The sequence below is a fragment of the Physcomitrium patens genome, chromosome 25, assembly GCF_059467195.1.
Source record: "Physcomitrium patens ecotype Gransden chromosome 25, ASM5946719v1, whole genome shotgun sequence".
In the NCBI taxonomy this organism is placed as follows: domain Eukaryota; kingdom Viridiplantae; phylum Streptophyta; class Bryopsida; order Funariales; family Funariaceae; genus Physcomitrium; species Physcomitrium patens.
In genome coordinates this window covers 2,704,380-2,720,995 of record NC_143434.1, presented here as the reverse complement: position 1 = coordinate 2,720,995, position 16,616 = coordinate 2,704,380, and the positions used below count along the sequence as shown (strand labels likewise).

Genomic DNA, 16,616 nt, shown 5'->3' with positions numbered 1-16,616 from the left:
AATTATGACATTTTTCTCCCATTTGGTGAATTCAATACTCTTCAAATTTATTTTACTTGTTATTAATTAAAAAATTAAGAGATACATAAAATTTTAAGCAAGATCAATAGTTTAATCAATAGATATTGAGGTTCTAAAATTGCCTTAGGATTGATTTGAATTGGTTACATTTTGGTTATGGTTTGATTTAGGATTTAGGATCTAATTAAGATTGATTTAGAGATTAGAATCTAATTAGGATTTTTTAAGGATTTTTTAGGATCTTTTTAAAGATTTCTAAAGGATTTCTTTAAGGTTCTTGTGGATTTCTTTAGAATTTCTTTAAGGATTTCTTTTTTCTTTTTTCTTTTGGATTTCTTTCGGATTTCATAAGAATTTCTTTGAAATATTTTTATAATTTCTTTATGATTTTTTTAGAAGTTTTTAAGGATTTCTTTGTGTTTCTTTTATAATTTATTTAAAATTTAATTGAGCCTAATCAATATTTGATTATGTTTGTTAAGCTCTAATTTTAATTTATGAATATTTTTATTAGAATTATGAGGACTTGTTATTGTAAATTTCTTGTACCTTCGACAACCAAGTGCCCAGCTCATTCTCAAGCAAGACTTTACACAATACAACACTGCAAAAAAAATAACCTTCAAAGACACTGTTGACAAGTGCTCCAATTTGCAAATAGAATTTCATATTGAATGAGCTCATTGCAATAGCCAATTTCCACAACTTCAAAAATTTTGTGGCAGATTGGCCTCCATTTTTCCTAACACAAGTATTGACAAATCTGACTTCTCTATAACTGGGTGAGAGAAGGATGGATATTGGCAATGCCTCACGAACTTCTTATTCTATTCTACATTCTAAAATAATTGATAGAGTTTGTCAAATTTGATGAGGATGGATGCTTTTAGATAATTTTGTAGACAAATTTCATCCATTCTTAATTTATCTAAAATAAAACCTAGCTGCAATCCTAAAATAAGCTAAATTAGATATTTCAAAGAAAGCCTTAGTTTAAAGAGGCCTAATTATAAGTATTAATTTATCCAAATATATATATATATATATATATATATATAAAAATCAATACTTATATTTGATAAACACAATGTGCAAATACTAACAAGATATTTTATGATTTGTACAAGAAAAAAAAATTGATCTACTACCATCTTTGTTTGGTTTTACATGCAAGATATAATTAATTTAATAAATTAAATAAGTAAGATAAATATAAATATTTTTTATGAAATAAATGCATCTTAGTTGAATAAAAATTCAAGCATGGAATAAAAACATATTGCGCTAATTATGATATCAATTACTAGACATGAATAATCTTGTGTTTGGATTTTTATTCTGATCTTTTAAGATTACTATATATATATGAATTTTTGCTTTAAATTTTTTTAGTAAGATTTAATAAAAAGATATGTTTACCATAAATAATTTGGATGTAAGCTTTATGAAAAAGAAAATACTAAAGTTGATGTGGCTAGATCAATAAAAATTGCTTATCATTACTTAAAACTCCAAAATCAATCTTTTTTTGTTGCACAAAAGCTGTGCAAAATCTGTTATTTTTTTATGATATAATTATGATGCTCAAAATTCACATGCTTTAAATTTAGTCCAAAAAGATGAAAAAAAAAAAAAAAACAAAACAAAGCAAAAACAAAGCAAAAACAGCAACAACAACAACCCAGATAAAACTTGAGAATACTGCAGATTTTTGTTTTAAATTATTATTATTATTATTGTTATAGAAAAATATTAATTAAATAATCACACTATATATATATATATATATATATATATATATTGTGGTGTATGTACTGACCTTGTGAGCATTCCTGTCTGTGTAGGTGTGAACGCGTTCTACAGCACCCTCCCTCGATTGGCCCACGTTATATATGTCAGCTGAAAGGGAAGGAGGCCCAAGAGAGTCACTCAGTCAGTTAGTTAGTGTTCCAAGGGGGAGGAAGGAATGGAGCCAGCCCTGCTTGTGGACAATGAAACCAAGCAAGGAATAGGAACGAAGGGGAAGGAAAGCCTAAACAGAAGAAGAAGAAGAAGAAGAAGAAGAAGTCTCGGCCTCGCAGCCCTAATTCTCTTGACCTCGCCATCGCCGTCGCCACTCCGCCAATTCGCCTTCCAGTTGCATCGCCGTGGCCTTTTTTCCCCCCTGGAATTGGAAGAGACAACCACATGCTCCGCCGGGGCTGGTTCGTCTGAGCGTTACGATCGCCGTGATGGCGGAGCTCCACAGGTTATGATGAAGGAGCTTAGGCGCAGGACTATGGCTTATGACGTCTCCATAGGCGTTGCGGAGGTCGGGATAGGAGGGGACGGAGGCGAAGGTTGCTTTGCGATGTCAATGTGTGCAACCGCAGATTGTTTCGTGGAGGTTTATGAAAGTCGCGTGGATGTGGCCTGGAGTGCTAATATATTGGCGGCGTTTGAGTGCGGGGTGGTGTAGAGGTCGTGAATCGTGGTGTTGATTCCTGCGAGTCGCGGTTGGTTGTGTTGAACAGGATGTGTAGGTTCGGAGGTTTATGCGTGAGAGGGAAGGCTTATTGAAATGCTGAGTGAGCTTGGAAGGGTTTGTGGTTGTGATTGGTAGATTTGCGATGGGTGATCCGTCAGATTTTGTTGCAGCGCAGGCGGTAGTGCAGGGGGCACAAGAGGATGAGTTCGCACAATTGGCAGGTGCTCATGCCATGCAGCATGCGCCAGATGATATCTCTACGTCTTACGTGAGCAAGGAGATGTCGCAAGCTATGTCTTACTCGGTGACCGCTGATGAAATGAAAAGTAATGCAGCTCGCGTTCAAATTTCAACTATAACTCCAGCACCGGTTGGTGCACAGGATGCGCATATTCTTCAAGCGAGCAAAGGTTCGCAGAATTCGACAGTAGACGATGAAGGGCACGATGAAGGAACCACTAGCAGGCCGGGACGGGTATGGATGGAAGCTACTGGTGCTGCATCATCTTCAGTTGCATCCCAACGCGCTCGCGATGAGCCGGATCCTGACAAGTTCGAATTCCCAATTGAAACTGTTGCCGCAGTTCTGCCTCCGCCGATTTTAAAGGCACCTCGGAAGCCTTTTCTTCAAGCTTTGACACTGCCTACTGAACAGTCACCCCAACCATCACCGCATGGGAGCGAACAAGAGGACAGCCGGAGAGCGTCACCTACTATGACGCCATCCTCGTTTGTTGCACACACTGTGATGAACAAGAAGCCACCCAGGGCCTTGACTCGTCTCAAAACACGCCTTCAAGACCCTCCTCCCATGACGCCCGCAGTCAGTGCTCTTGTTTCCAGGGGCCGTCTTTTCGGGAACAGCCCAGATCAAGAATATCCGCCGCCTATGACAAGCAGGGGTATGCCTACTAGTCGAAAATTTTCAGTGGCTGGAAATTTGAGCCACGTTGCCTCATTTGCTGCAGCTACACCAGGAAAGCTCAGGTCCATGGCATCCGCGCTCTTCACACCTCGAGGTTCTGCAGCCACACCACATCCTTTCCCGCCTCCAGAAGAAGAGGTAGATCCCTTGAAACAAGCTAGTCTTAAGCTTATCCCGCGTATCAGCTTTAATTTTGAAGGAAACGTTCAATATATTTTAGACGCGTTTTGCTTAGACTACAAACATGAATATGTTAACCTCCCCGGTGATGCAGATTGATCCTTTGGATGACGAGTCCATTCCAAAGTACAAGAAATGGAAGAAGACGGGCAACCGCCGGCTTCATATATTACAGTGGTCCTGTCTCGTTACTGCGTGTGTCCTCCTCGCGTGTTCTGTCCGTATACCATCTATGAAAGGCATTCATTGGTATAACATCATTCTATGGCAATGGCTTACTCTTGCACTTGTGGTGACATGTGGTCGACTCGTCGCTGGTTGGGCAGTCCAGGTATAGTGTTTTATTTTCATCCTCTCCTTTTTAGAAAGAGCTGTGACCATTGCAGAAGCTCATCCTACATTAAATGATACAAATCACCTGCATCTGCTTATATTCACATAACTCACGGGATTCATGGAATTGTGGGCAGCTCCTTGTTTTCTTGATAGAACGTCATTTCCTACTCAAACGCCGAGTTCTGTACTTTGTCTATGGATTGAGGCATTCTTTCAAAAACTGCATATGGTTGGCGCTGGTCATTGGAACCTGGAAGGTCATTCTCAGAAACAATACCGATCAAAATACCGTTCCTGTGATCACAAAGGTACAATTATATATCTCCTTAACACAAGCTTTATCTTTGTGTCTTAGTTGACGCTAGAGTTTGCGATTGGCTGCATCTGGCATGTTCAGCAATAATGTTAGTTTCAACCAAATCCATTCTTGGCCGGCAACTAACGTGGGAACTGGTTGGGATTTTGGGAACAGATTCTGTGGTGCTTTTTCACCGCGTCAGTATTGTGGATGGCAAAAATTTTATTTGTTAAAACCGCAGCCAATAGCTTTCATCGTGCAGCCTATTTTGATAGGATTCAGGATTGCTTGTTTCATCAATACGTTTTAGAGACGATATCGCAACCAAAATCATTCGAAGACGACTACTATTGGGGTTATGGTACAGGGCCGGCAGTTGAAACCAGCGTCAAACGGGTAATTATTAGCAAATGACTAGGATCTTGGTGGAACTCTAAATTTTCCCATTTCTATGCGCACTAGAGTTAGAACTCAAGTCTTTGTGATGGCCGACAGGAACCTGTAAACCAGGAGCCAGATTCTGCCGTTGGACGAACGTACTATCGTACTAACTCGTCAGAAGCAAGTAAAGCTAATAAAATTTTGAAGGCTTCAGAGTTGGAAACGCAGGTACGATAATAAGGCATATCTTTTTATATCGCTAAGCTTTAGTTCTGATTCTCTTCTACCTAGTGTGTGAATTTAATTGGACAATCAATTTAACTATTGAAAACATAAACTTAAATCTGATCTTTGTGGTATCGGGGCCAGGAGCATACAATAAATATCAACGGTTCTCATGCTCCTGTTGTTCAACGGGGTTTAGATCCTATTCCACCATCCCCAGGTAAAACACATGTGTTAACACACTAATGTCACATTCTGTAATCGATGAATAAATGTATCACATTAAGCGCACTGTGTTAACAAATTAATATTACTTTGTCTTCGTATCTCTCAGTTCATCAGAAGAACAAACTCGATTTTGGATACTTCTTGGTCAACGGCGTTTGATAGATATCAAGGGCACAAAGTCATCAAAAGATGTCCATATATGGTCAAGTCAGTACTTGGTGCATGGGTAGTTTAAAATCTCGTGGTGCAATGTACGGATGGATTCTCAGTGTCATGTGGCATTAACTGCACTGATGAGAGGTTTTTGGAGAGCAACTAGTATATGAATGTTGCGAATGAACAGTCCTTATATTCATACAATGTGCGATGTTGTAAAAGATAATTGGTGTATCCATTAGAATTGGTTTGTAAGTCTGATTTGCTATTGTAGGATTGCTTGGTAAACGCTGATCTACTAAATGTGAGGACATTACCAAGATAAATTGGTTAGACAGGATGCAGCACATTCTATTGATTGAAGAATTTTCTTTATTCATTTACAGCTCCCATTCCTGCAATGCAATTCTCAAGTACGGCGCAAACTTCATCACATCCAGGTCCAACCAGCAACAACGATGGCCATTTTGGCACAGGTTTTAGTCCTGCAGCAGGTCTACAAACCTCCAGGGCTAGGGCTAGCTACCTTGGTTTTCCAGCTGTAATTGATGGCAAAACTGTGGAGCCAGCCGTTATCATTGCACAGGATAAGTTACAAGGATTGACCTCTGATGTGAGTTTCTAAAAACTAAATTCTTCAGTATTATTTTCTTGTCGTTTTCCTTCTTTGTGTAAACTATTCTAAAAGAATTACTGCATTATTCAGTTGTCATATTTGAGCATTCATAGAAGTGATAACGGGTTTGCCATGCCCCTCCTGGTTCAGTCAGTGTCACCGTGGACCTTGAAGAAATTGATGAAGCTGGTTCGAACCCACAACATGTCGACGTTCTCATCGATGTTGTCAGCCGATTGGGAGATTGATAGTGAAGCCCAAGCTAAATCTGCGGCTAAGCAGGTGTGCATCTTTCTTTTTGACTAGGTAAATTGAATAGGCATCCCAGAAAGTTTTATTTGAATGATTTTGTCTACTGCAGACGTTCATGACTGGTATTTGAGAAACATTTTTCTAGTGACCAAGTTGAAAACCCTGATTTTGTTCAATCTTGAGCCTTATTTACATCAAACAAGCCAGTTGAGCAGTGCAAACATTTTCGACTCAACTGGCATTAGTTTGTTCAATCTGTGGTTAAGAAGAGGTTACAGTCACGGTATCTCACTCCTGTGTGTTCTATATCAATTGAGGAAATCTAGTAACCATGATTTTGTCACAGATTTTTTACAACATGGCCGACCCAGGTGCGAAGTACCTGACATTAGATAATTTCACGGAGTTTTTGCCCGAGGACAAGGCAGCGAAGGCATTTGGCTTGTTTGAGGTTACTGATCAAGGACATATTTCGAAAAAGGGCCTTATGCAATGGGTGGTTAGTGTCTACAAGGAGCGCAAGGCATTGTCCCTGACCCTTAGTGATAACCGCACTGTAGTTGCCAAACTTCATCGCGTCCTTGATGTTGTAAGTGTACTTACTCACTCATAATGTATATTTACAAACTTGTTGCAAGAACATCCTTCAGGTTCCCGAGCACTGTTCTAGGAGTAGGTTCCATAGATGAACACTTACAATTCGGGCTGCTGATTTTAGTGCAAACAAAATTGACTCTGGTTATATACTTGAGGTTAAAAAAATCTTCTAGTATAAAGATTGGTAATGATCATCATATTTTCATGGCTAGCTAAACATTTGGAATTCCACTTTCACGCCTTACAGGTTAAGAAGTCATTACAGGATCTCACATTTTTGTTGGAAAAGTCATGCAGCTTATGTTGGCCATCTTGTTGACGATTTGCTTTCTCATCATGGGAGTCAACACGCAGAAGCTATTGGTTGCTTTCTCCTCAATATTGCTTCCTTCTGTGTTTGTCTTCGGCAATGCAGCAAGGAGCACATTTGAGTCCCTCATCTTCCTCTTCATTATGCATCCTTTTGATGTGGGTGACCGGATTAATGTTGACAACGTTTCCTTGGTTGTTGAGGTGCATCTTGACCCCTTAATAGTGTGTCTTTATATTTTGACGCAGAAATTGCTGTTTGAACGTGCATATTGAACCAGACTTGAAACTGTCCGAGTGTAATCCATTTAGTTCTCAGTTAATATGATCTGCTTGCATCATCTATATTTAAAAAGCGTCATGATCATCAGTTTTAATGTGAGGAGGGGAGGAACTGAGACCTGGCTATTACTTCCTAAATGTATGCTGATTTTTCATTTATTAATATTATATCTGCAGGAAATGAACATTCTCAACACCATCTTCTTGAGGTACTCAACATAATTATAGCGTTGTATTTGTAAATTGCTCTTGATTTGTTGGAAGCATCTCTTGTAAAATGCTCGTCGATTTATTAAATCTTGCTCAAAAGTACGTGGCGTGTCGCTTTCTTAACAACATGTTCGTGCCTGACAAAATTCGTGTATTGGTACAGTGGTTCGAATGAGAAAGTCTACTACCCGAACTCTGTTTTGGCATCAAAACCAATCTCCAACCTCTACCGCAGCCCTGACCAATGGGATGCCATAGAATTTCAAATTCACTCAAGTACCCCATGTGAGAAAATAGGAATCTTGAAGGAGAGGATGACCAAGTATATTGAGAGTTTGCCACAGTACTGGTATCCTACGTTTCGTTTAGTGTGCAAAGATATTGAGGACAGCAATCGCATGAAGATGGCTCTTTGGATGCAGCATCACATGAACTTCCAGGTTAGGCATCTATGCCATCGGCTTGTGGAACTGATTTAAAATGCAATGCTTGAATTATATGCCCTTGCAACGTCAACTATCCACCATTGAATACTTTTCAACTTGTTTTCTGTAGTGTCATAAACTACACAGATTAACGATCACTTTGACCTGATGGTTAAGCCAAATAGGAAACTTGCAAACTTCACTGTTTTCTCCGCAATTTTGTGGTGGATAGGAGTCTGGTGAAAGGTGGCAGCGTCGTAGCAACATGATATTGCACATGAAGACATGTATGGAGGACTTAAAGATTGGCTTTATGCTACCCAGGCAGGAGATTACTGTAACTGGGATCCCTCTTCTCGACGTTCCCCACACTCGTCTGTGAAAAAACCTTTTTGTCATCGACAGATTTGGATTAACACCTACGTTTGGGGCCTGTGCCGACTTTCCCTCTTCCTGCCAGTGCTTCGAAGGTAAGTATCACAAAAAGATGAAGTCACTAAGACTTGAACACAAAGGGATTTTTTGTCCTATAACTTTTGAATTGCACAGTATGATTTGCCACGAATACTTCCATAGCATCCTACTGTGACGATTAAAGAATGAACAAAAATAGAGTAGGCTTCAGAAGAGACGCTCGAACAGACATAAGAAAAGTGCTGGATGGTTAGATCTACAGCATGAACCGTTGTTATGATTTGGGAAGAGGACAATTACGTCAACACAGAAATCTCGACCCAGACACGACTAAATGGTCTTCTTCGCCCCCATGAAATCTGCATTTCTGTCGTCATATCCCAGCAAAAATTGCAGAAAGATAATTGTCCGACTTGCTATGTCTGATGGTGAGTTGCACCTTGACATTACTAAAAACAGATAACCTCAAAATATGGTGAACAGAAATTTAAAATCACTGAGAATTTTTTGTTTTTGTTGTGGGAAATCTGGAAATAAATTTAAAGAATAATTTCGCCTTACCTATACCACCTTACAATAACAGCCACATGAGGGACTGTCGACGTTAGATCAACTTGAAGAGCAAAATCTTCTCTTCCCAATTGGAGTGGGTGATTTGAAGACTGAATTTTGAAGTTCATATAATACGGTACTGATTATATTGGCATGTGCCGGAAATACGAATTAATCAGATTTTAAGGTTAAGTAGTTCTCAAAGCGAAAGATTTTCCAAGTGTGGAGGCCGCCCTTAGAAGGTTGTAGAATGCAGGTCAATGAGGTTCCCTAGGAGCCTGCAATTCTCTCTTCGATACTCATGCGGAAGTAAGCCACTTTAACACGGTTTAGGCGATGATTGATTACATGGAATAGTTCGACCTCCTGATAAACTACTTAACTTTATAAGAAAACAACAGTCCTCGTCCTTCAGTTTATTACCGGTCATGAACCCATGGACATTCATCAAGTGCATGAGGTCACCAATGTAGAATACTTAAAAATCTGATTTTTCTTGAACACACATTGCATCTTCACGTGCACAGATTAGAATGCGGCACATGTAACCGTTCGGCACCTCACCAGATTCGCGCATGGTGGAAAATGTTCGCAAGGCTCCTTTCTGTATGCTTAATCTCAAGTAAACGCGTACCAAAGTGCCACAGCTTTCCGTGTCATCAACCCAACCAGTGTCCAGAAATAAGCTGACCTCGTCTGGGTCAAGGTCCTCTTTCTTCATCTTCTTGACCAGACAATCCGATTTGTTGCACAGATCTACATTTCCATTTGCAAAGATCATGAAGTCATGACGCATGGCACCTAACGTCGGAATACCTTAAAGCAACAACTTTAGGTATTTCAGCTATCTCGGGGGGGATTGGTGGAGAAACAAGGTTCTGATGTGCTTCAAAACAAAAAAAATTACAAAATCTGTATTGGTTTAATTGATGTAAAATTTGAAAGGGTTTTACACTTTGAGCCCCTGAACCAACACATACAATTGGCCAAAACCGTCCATAAAAACACATTAAACCACCACTTCCATCACACTAAACCACCAACTTTATCCTTATAAAGTTTACCAATCATTAGTGGGCTTGAAATGGGCTTGGAATTTTTCTACAGGAAGAATGGTTGTTTTAGGGTTTAAGCAAGGGCAGCTTCAGACAAGGTCTACTGGTTGATTCATGGGCGTGTGACACGCTTCAAGGTATTTCGACGTTATACTCTAACCTAATTTCTCCATTGTATCCATTATGTGCTCCGCTTCCTTGATTACACCCTATTGTCCATTAGTTTTTCAGCTGCTTCTCCACAGTTGTCTATTGGACGCTAGCTCGTTGTTCCTCATATCATTCATTATTTGCTCTTACTCAAACAAACCGTCACGCGTGTAAACTGCAATCGTAGCAGAGTACGCGGCCACCACTTGTACCCCGCTCTGCAACATGTGCGATAATAAGTTCGCACATGTTACTGAGCGGGGTACGAGTGGTAACCGCATGCTCGGACGCTTCAACTTCATATCCATGCTTCCTCAACATCACCATAGTGCTAATGCAGCATCCTCGTACTTCAGTTCATTTTACAGGCTGAACCCCAATTCTTCAACATTGTCTGGAAAGATTTCGCGGCATAGTCAGCGCAATTGGCCTTGCTTGCCCTCATAGTCAAGGTCATGAATGTGTAGTCACCCGGCTCACAACCACCTCCCTACATGTTAATTAGAAGGTTGTCCATTCATCTTTTTATTCTCGCTACTAAAATCTGGAACAAACATACACTTTTTTCCCGTTCTCACGCATCAGTTTGAAAAACCTCCAACGCTTCGTCCTGACTCCTTCCATCATTCTGAAGAAAAATAGTTTCGCATGATGGGAGAAGTAACTTAAGACAGCCCCAGTCAAATTTGAAGTGACGATCCGGACGTCAAAAACCTATCGATTAAACAAAGTTGTTTATCTTATGCTTTAGGCCCCTTCATGACACTTGCGCCTGTCAAGTACACTCGACTTCCCCATGATCTCCTCTTTAATCTTTGAACACGACCCTAGTAATTGTCTTTACTGAGACTTTCGTAAGAGGCTTATGCTCTACAGCCTCAGAATTCTCGAAACCGCAACCTACATCCAATCCCCCCGCCTACATCCGAATGTGTCCCTAGCAATACTCCAGCAATTTCAATGCAATATAATATAGACTTATCAACCTCGGAGGAAAAGGAAAAGGAAAAGGACAAAAAAAAAAAAAAAAAAAAAAAAAAAGTCTAGGGAACGGCCAACTCCCTGGTCATTAGAAGCCAAATGATCCTACGCCGAATTATCCTCATCCGAGTCCAATTCCTACACAATTCCCTCTAGAGAAGCCTCGGCACCAATTCTCACTTCCCGCAAGTCCAGAGAAACAGACTCACGATCTCTGCTAGCAACTCCAATTGCTCATCACTTCAAATTGCACAACCACGTGGACGATGGAAGAAACTTATTGTTAACGTCTGCTTAATGTGCTCTGCAAATTTGAATGAGATTGGCTTCGCGCGCTTCTCCTTCTTCCCGCCCTCTCTTGCCCGCCACCTGGGGGGAGGGTGGATGGGGACAGGTCCACGGTGGAAACGAGCTAAGTGTACACGGTGTTAGGTCCATGGGGCCTAATTCCGCACCTGGTGTTCTCTGATGCTATTCTGAGCCGACAATTAAAAACACACAACATCAATATTTTTTCATGGATTTTCATATTCATAGAATTAATATAAAGAGAACGAAATAATGCGAATGGCTAAATTAGAAACAAAGCATGTTACTCCTAAGAATTCATGGAATTGAATTTGAATAGTTTTGCTCAAAATTTTAGAGCACATTTAATTTTTTGCTTCTGGAAATTGAAATATACTAAATTGTAGATGATAACTACAATTGAAAAAAAAAGGATCCTGTTGTGTATAAACATGACCAATATTGTTACAAATAAATTTGGCCAAGAGTTCAGTCTCAACATTTAAATGATTAAATTCAAAAATTGTAATAAATTTTAGTTATTATTTAATACAGTTCTTTTTAATAAGATTTTTTTTGTTGATGATTAATCCTTACAAAATCTATGATTGTTTGGTGTTAATTAAAAAATATGTACTATTCTAAATAGATTGTCTACCACCTCAAAAAGGCATCCAAACAATAAAGGTGGTAGATTTCTAACAAAGATAATAAGATCAAAGTTGCTCTGCAATTGGCAACGAATGTAAGATTTTATGAAAGCAATGTTTCATGTTGATGATATTAGACACTTATAATATAAATAAATAAATAAATAAATAAATAAAGTACACACAATATCATCACAAGTATGATAAAATTCACCAAAATGTTGATGAAAATGACTACACAATTTTACATACTTATAATGGTTTGAAAAAGTTCAGCATCATATCTAATCTCTCTCTCTCTCTCTCTCTCGCTCTCTCTCTCTCTCTCTCTCTCTCGCTCTCTCTCTCTCTATATATATATATATATATGTAATACAAATTAAAAGAAAATATAGGCATTTATGTTTAATTAGAAATGAAAACTTCCATGTATGTACGTATATATATACATATACATATACATGTATGTATCTTATTGAGTACACTATTCCTTCATGTTTTACTGTGAGTCAAAAACCTATGTTTAAAACATGTTTTCATGATTTTAATCTATAAACCTTTAATATTTTAAGGTTTTGAGAACAATTCACATATTGAAGTCATGTTTTAAATTGACCCACCCTTTTACAAAATCGACGCATGGACACTGTGGCGATGCTGAGTCCAGCTGTGGAGATGCGTTGATGAAAGACTATACTGATGATCTCGCTCTGTGGCAGCCCTCTGGGGGTGGTGCCACAAAGCCTTGTGCTGGAAGCAGAGTCAATCACAGGTTTGAGGGGGTGGGGTGAATGGAAGGTAGCGCAGGGTATCTAGGGTGACTCTGCATTGTGGCTAGACCTCGTCAGTCCCGAGTAATTCAGATTCTCTCGTGTCAGATTGGTGCCTTCAGGTCAATGGCAGCGTAATGTGTAGAATCCATTCGCGTATCGGGTTTGGTTGGCCTTGAGAGGGCACTCAACTCTTGATTTGCATGAGGGTGCTGGATTTCTCATGTGTGATTCATGTTGAGGTGGGTCGATTATGCAAAAAGGTGGGTTGATTTAACAATTCTCTATATTTAGATTAGATTTTAATATCTCAGTTCACACAGCCCTCTGCCGGGTCTCAAAATATCGGTGTTCACACAGCACCAAAACGGTTACGATCATCACCCTTCGGCTCGAGTGAAGCCCGAAAACGTAGCGGAGTGTGCCTGCTGCGAGCTTCGGGGGAGCAATCGTACTACAAAGTCCCACCGCAGTACAATCCTTACTTGGTACTGCCAAACGACAGTACAGTCGAAGAATCTTAGCTTTCATCACTACAAACACTCAAAACACGGAGGCTCCCGTAGCGTAATCCAGTTTGTCGCTGAAGTACGATTCTCATACTTTCAGGCTAAACGCACAATTCCGAGCGAACTGCAGTACAAAGCACAGATATGAAAACCACCTAGATCAACCAACTCTATCAACTCCCATCACATTCGCTGATGACCTTGCAGTACTCATTGAGGTGCCTGGAGCGTGTCCCTGAGGTTGTTGGAAAATTGATACGAGGTATTTTTTCTGTTCATTTGTTCTTGGTAAGAATCGGTTGGGTGTTAGTGAAATGGATCATCAAATGGCTCCAGTGACACATGTGATGGAAATGTCGCAAATGACGTTTTACTGGGGGAAGAAGGTGACGATCCTGTTCTACTTCTGGCGCGTGCAGTCGTGGGGGTGGTTTGCCGTTTCCTTGCTGATCGTGATTCTCTTAGCCATGCTGCATGAGTTCTTGTCGTTCGTCAAATCGAGATTTGTGTTGGGGTTGAAGCCAACAGAAGAAGACGGAGGCTTCAGAAGCTCTCATCACAAAGGCGCAGTTCAGGGGAGCTTCTCCAGGAGAGCGTTGGAGTCCTTGATGTTTGGGGTCATCGTCGGGATAAGGTACTTGCTCATGCTCGCGTCCATGTCGTTCAACGGCGGCGTATTTATCGCCATTGTGCTAGGGCTCACTCTCGGCCACTTCCTGTTCCGCAGCTCGGACATCGCAGGCAGCGACTGCGCTTGAGCACCGTGATAGATTCCAGTAGAGAGATTCTTGCTTAGGTCCGCTGTAGCAGCATCATTAATCTTGTGATTCAGATTTGTGTGTGATAGATGGTACCCTCAATGAGGTAACAAAATATGTCAGAAAAGAAATAATTTGCAGCTTCTAGATTTATATGCGAGGCCGCATGAACAACAGGTTCTCAGTGGTACGCCGCCCTCGCAGTGGATTCACGCTGGTTTGTAAAAAGAAATGGATGCATTCGCAAGTCTCACGACAGCCATTGCTGAGCTCTTTCGATCCTCATGTTCTTGAGTCCGTTTCTGTAGCTTTAATTCCACCCTAGGGTTTTGTTCTTGTCGATATATCTTTTGCTGAAAGATTCTTTCCGATCCGCAGTTGATGAATTCAATAATCACTGCTGGGACTGTACACAATCCTAATGATACGGTCAGCATGTTCAAATTCCACATGCATCTATGTATATACGTAGAATTATAAGGTGAATTACAGTGAAAAAATATTTATTGAAAGTAAACATGTTTAGGTCATAGAAGCGAAATTAAAAGCTTATTGTTGTTATTATTACTCAACACAAATGGGGGTCTTCATTGCATTCATTACTATGAGAAGTAAAAACAAAGCATCTACTTTCTTAACAACCTATATCAAGGCATGTATTGCAACATATGAATTTCTATACCTTATGAATACAATTAATAAGTGTATTTTTTTTCTAAACCATTGATTAGTAATATTAATTAAAACTTTTCATCTATATGGTTCATCAATTCTATCTTAAAATATAAATAATACATGTTGATTGGTTATTATGTTTGTTTGTTAATTCTATTGAAAGTAGTTATATTTTTAGTGCATGTGTCAACCATAAAGGATTCAAAATTTTTAATTGGTATTTTAACCACTAATTAAAAAAAAATTAAATGCCATTTATTATTAGGTTTAAGCTACAAGCATACTCCAAATTACTACACAGACATCCATTATGTCTATATACACACTCAAGTCTTTTAATTAGCTCATCTAAATCTCTATTTCTTTATCTTGATGCATGCCTTAGTTCCCTTCCTTCTCTCTCTTGCTTTTATGTAGGTCCAAGCCTTCTTCTTTTCTTTCTTATTTTGGCACAAGCCTTAGTCTTCTCTTTTTCTCCCTTGCCATGGCATAGGTTCCAACCACCTAATCATGTGAGAAGAGTTATTGATTCCATAGTTCATGAATAATATGGAAGTATGCCAATAAATTCATATTTTAAATAATAGCAAGAGTCAAAGTGTGAAATTCAAAAACCGAGATAGTCATATTGAGAGATTATGATGCATTGTAGATATGATAAAATTATACTATTCTTATACATCCAATTTTATAAAAGTGCTCATAAGAAGAAAAAAAATTATAGTTTATAGGAAAAAGAGTCATAATACAATTTTAAAGCATGCTAAATATTCACCAATAGAATTGGAAAATAACAAGTTTTTTATAAAGAAAGACTAAAGACCTCCTTCCAAGCCTGATTAGAAAACTCATTTAGGTCTAAAATATAAAATCCTCTCTTGATTCTCTAATATATCATCAATTTAAAAATGAAGCCAAAAATTCTCCTTGATTGATTTTAAAAAGCAAAAAGAGAAAGTAGAGCAGTCCATCAATGAATTGGTAGACTTTTGACATGTCATAAGAGGTCATTAGATCTTTTTATAACTTCTTATAAAAGATTATTTGCATGTATAAGAAAAAGATCCAAACCATTAATACATTATTCTTAGAAGTATAGTTAGAGGTGGATTTGGAGCTTGTAGGTCCCAAGTCATTAAGTGTTTCACTCTTCTTATACATGGAAGTGCAAATTTTGAAAACAAGCGGACTTTGCCTCCTGGAAATCACCAAGTGTAGCTAAAGTTTAAGATTAACATTGCCCACCAATCAAGCATGGAAGAAAGTCTTAAATAAATGGATTATAAAGAATCAAACATTATTTCTTTGCTATAAGACTCACGATTGCATTTAATAGTGTTAATTTTGTGTAAATGAGAGGGTTTCATAAGATCACTTAGAACTTTTAGTAAATTTTATGTGTAGAGTATTAGATAATAATTTGAAGAAAAATAGTGAGTTTTGAATTGGCCTATAAAAGTTAAATAATTAGTCTTTTATATTTTAGCCAACTTTGACCTATATGTAGATGTAAATTTTATTACTTTATGTGGCTCAAACATTCCTTTTCTTTCTTATGCAAACAATTCAAAGTACAAGGAATTTGAATCAAAGTGGTTGTATACTTAAGTTAGTTTATATGGTTCATTTGGATTATACTTGGTTTCAATTTAAGTTGGAACATTTTTATTGCTTGATTTTTATGAAAGTCTAATTTTAAAAGTACTAATTTATGACCACCAAGTTTAGAGTAGAATATTTAAGTAGAAAAAATGAATATGTTTACTTTGGATGCATTTGAATTTTGTTGCATATACATAAGATTGTAATGTTTAGATTTGTTATAAATTAGATGTATCAAAGTTGTGCTTATTAAATATTTTTTAGCACTTTGTTAGAAATATGTATTACAATGAGTATTCATATT

At 38.5% G+C, this 16,616-nt stretch overlaps 2 protein-coding genes across 4 annotated transcripts; both read left to right on the top strand.

The window, feature by feature from the left end:
• The first annotated feature begins 2,079 nt into the window (after positions 1-2,079).
• LOC112278306 (mechanosensitive ion channel protein 10) lies at positions 2,080-8,882 on the top strand. 3 transcript variants are annotated; one of them, XM_024511578.3, is made up of 13 exons: positions 2,080-3,551; positions 3,688-3,924; positions 4,064-4,237; positions 4,402-4,623; positions 4,723-4,836; positions 4,978-5,053; positions 5,604-5,830; positions 5,984-6,115; positions 6,432-6,674; positions 6,980-7,195; positions 7,451-7,482; positions 7,647-7,923; positions 8,141-8,882. In XM_024511578.3, the coding sequence occupies exons 1-13, from the start codon at positions 2,631-2,633 to the stop codon at positions 8,288-8,290; spliced, it is 3,021 nt and encodes a 1,006-aa protein (XP_024367346.1). In that variant the 5' UTR covers positions 2,080-2,630; the 3' UTR covers positions 8,291-8,882. The 3 variants fall into 3 exon arrangements, with proteins under 3 accessions (XP_024367346.1, XP_073387965.1, XP_073387966.1); XM_073531864.2 differs by having other exon boundaries at positions 8,233-8,645; XM_073531865.2 differs by lacking the exon at positions 8,141-8,882 and having other exon boundaries at positions 7,098-7,195; positions 7,647-7,752.
• A 4,539-nt stretch (positions 8,883-13,421) lies between these two features.
• On the top strand, positions 13,422-14,320 carry LOC112278288 (copper transporter 5.1). Its single transcript, XM_024511543.2, has one exon. It carries the CDS (start codon positions 13,592-13,594, stop codon positions 14,033-14,035), a length of 444 nt encoding a protein of 147 aa, XP_024367311.1. The 5' UTR covers positions 13,422-13,591; the 3' UTR covers positions 14,036-14,320.
• The last annotated feature ends 2,296 nt before the right edge of the window (positions 14,321-16,616 follow it).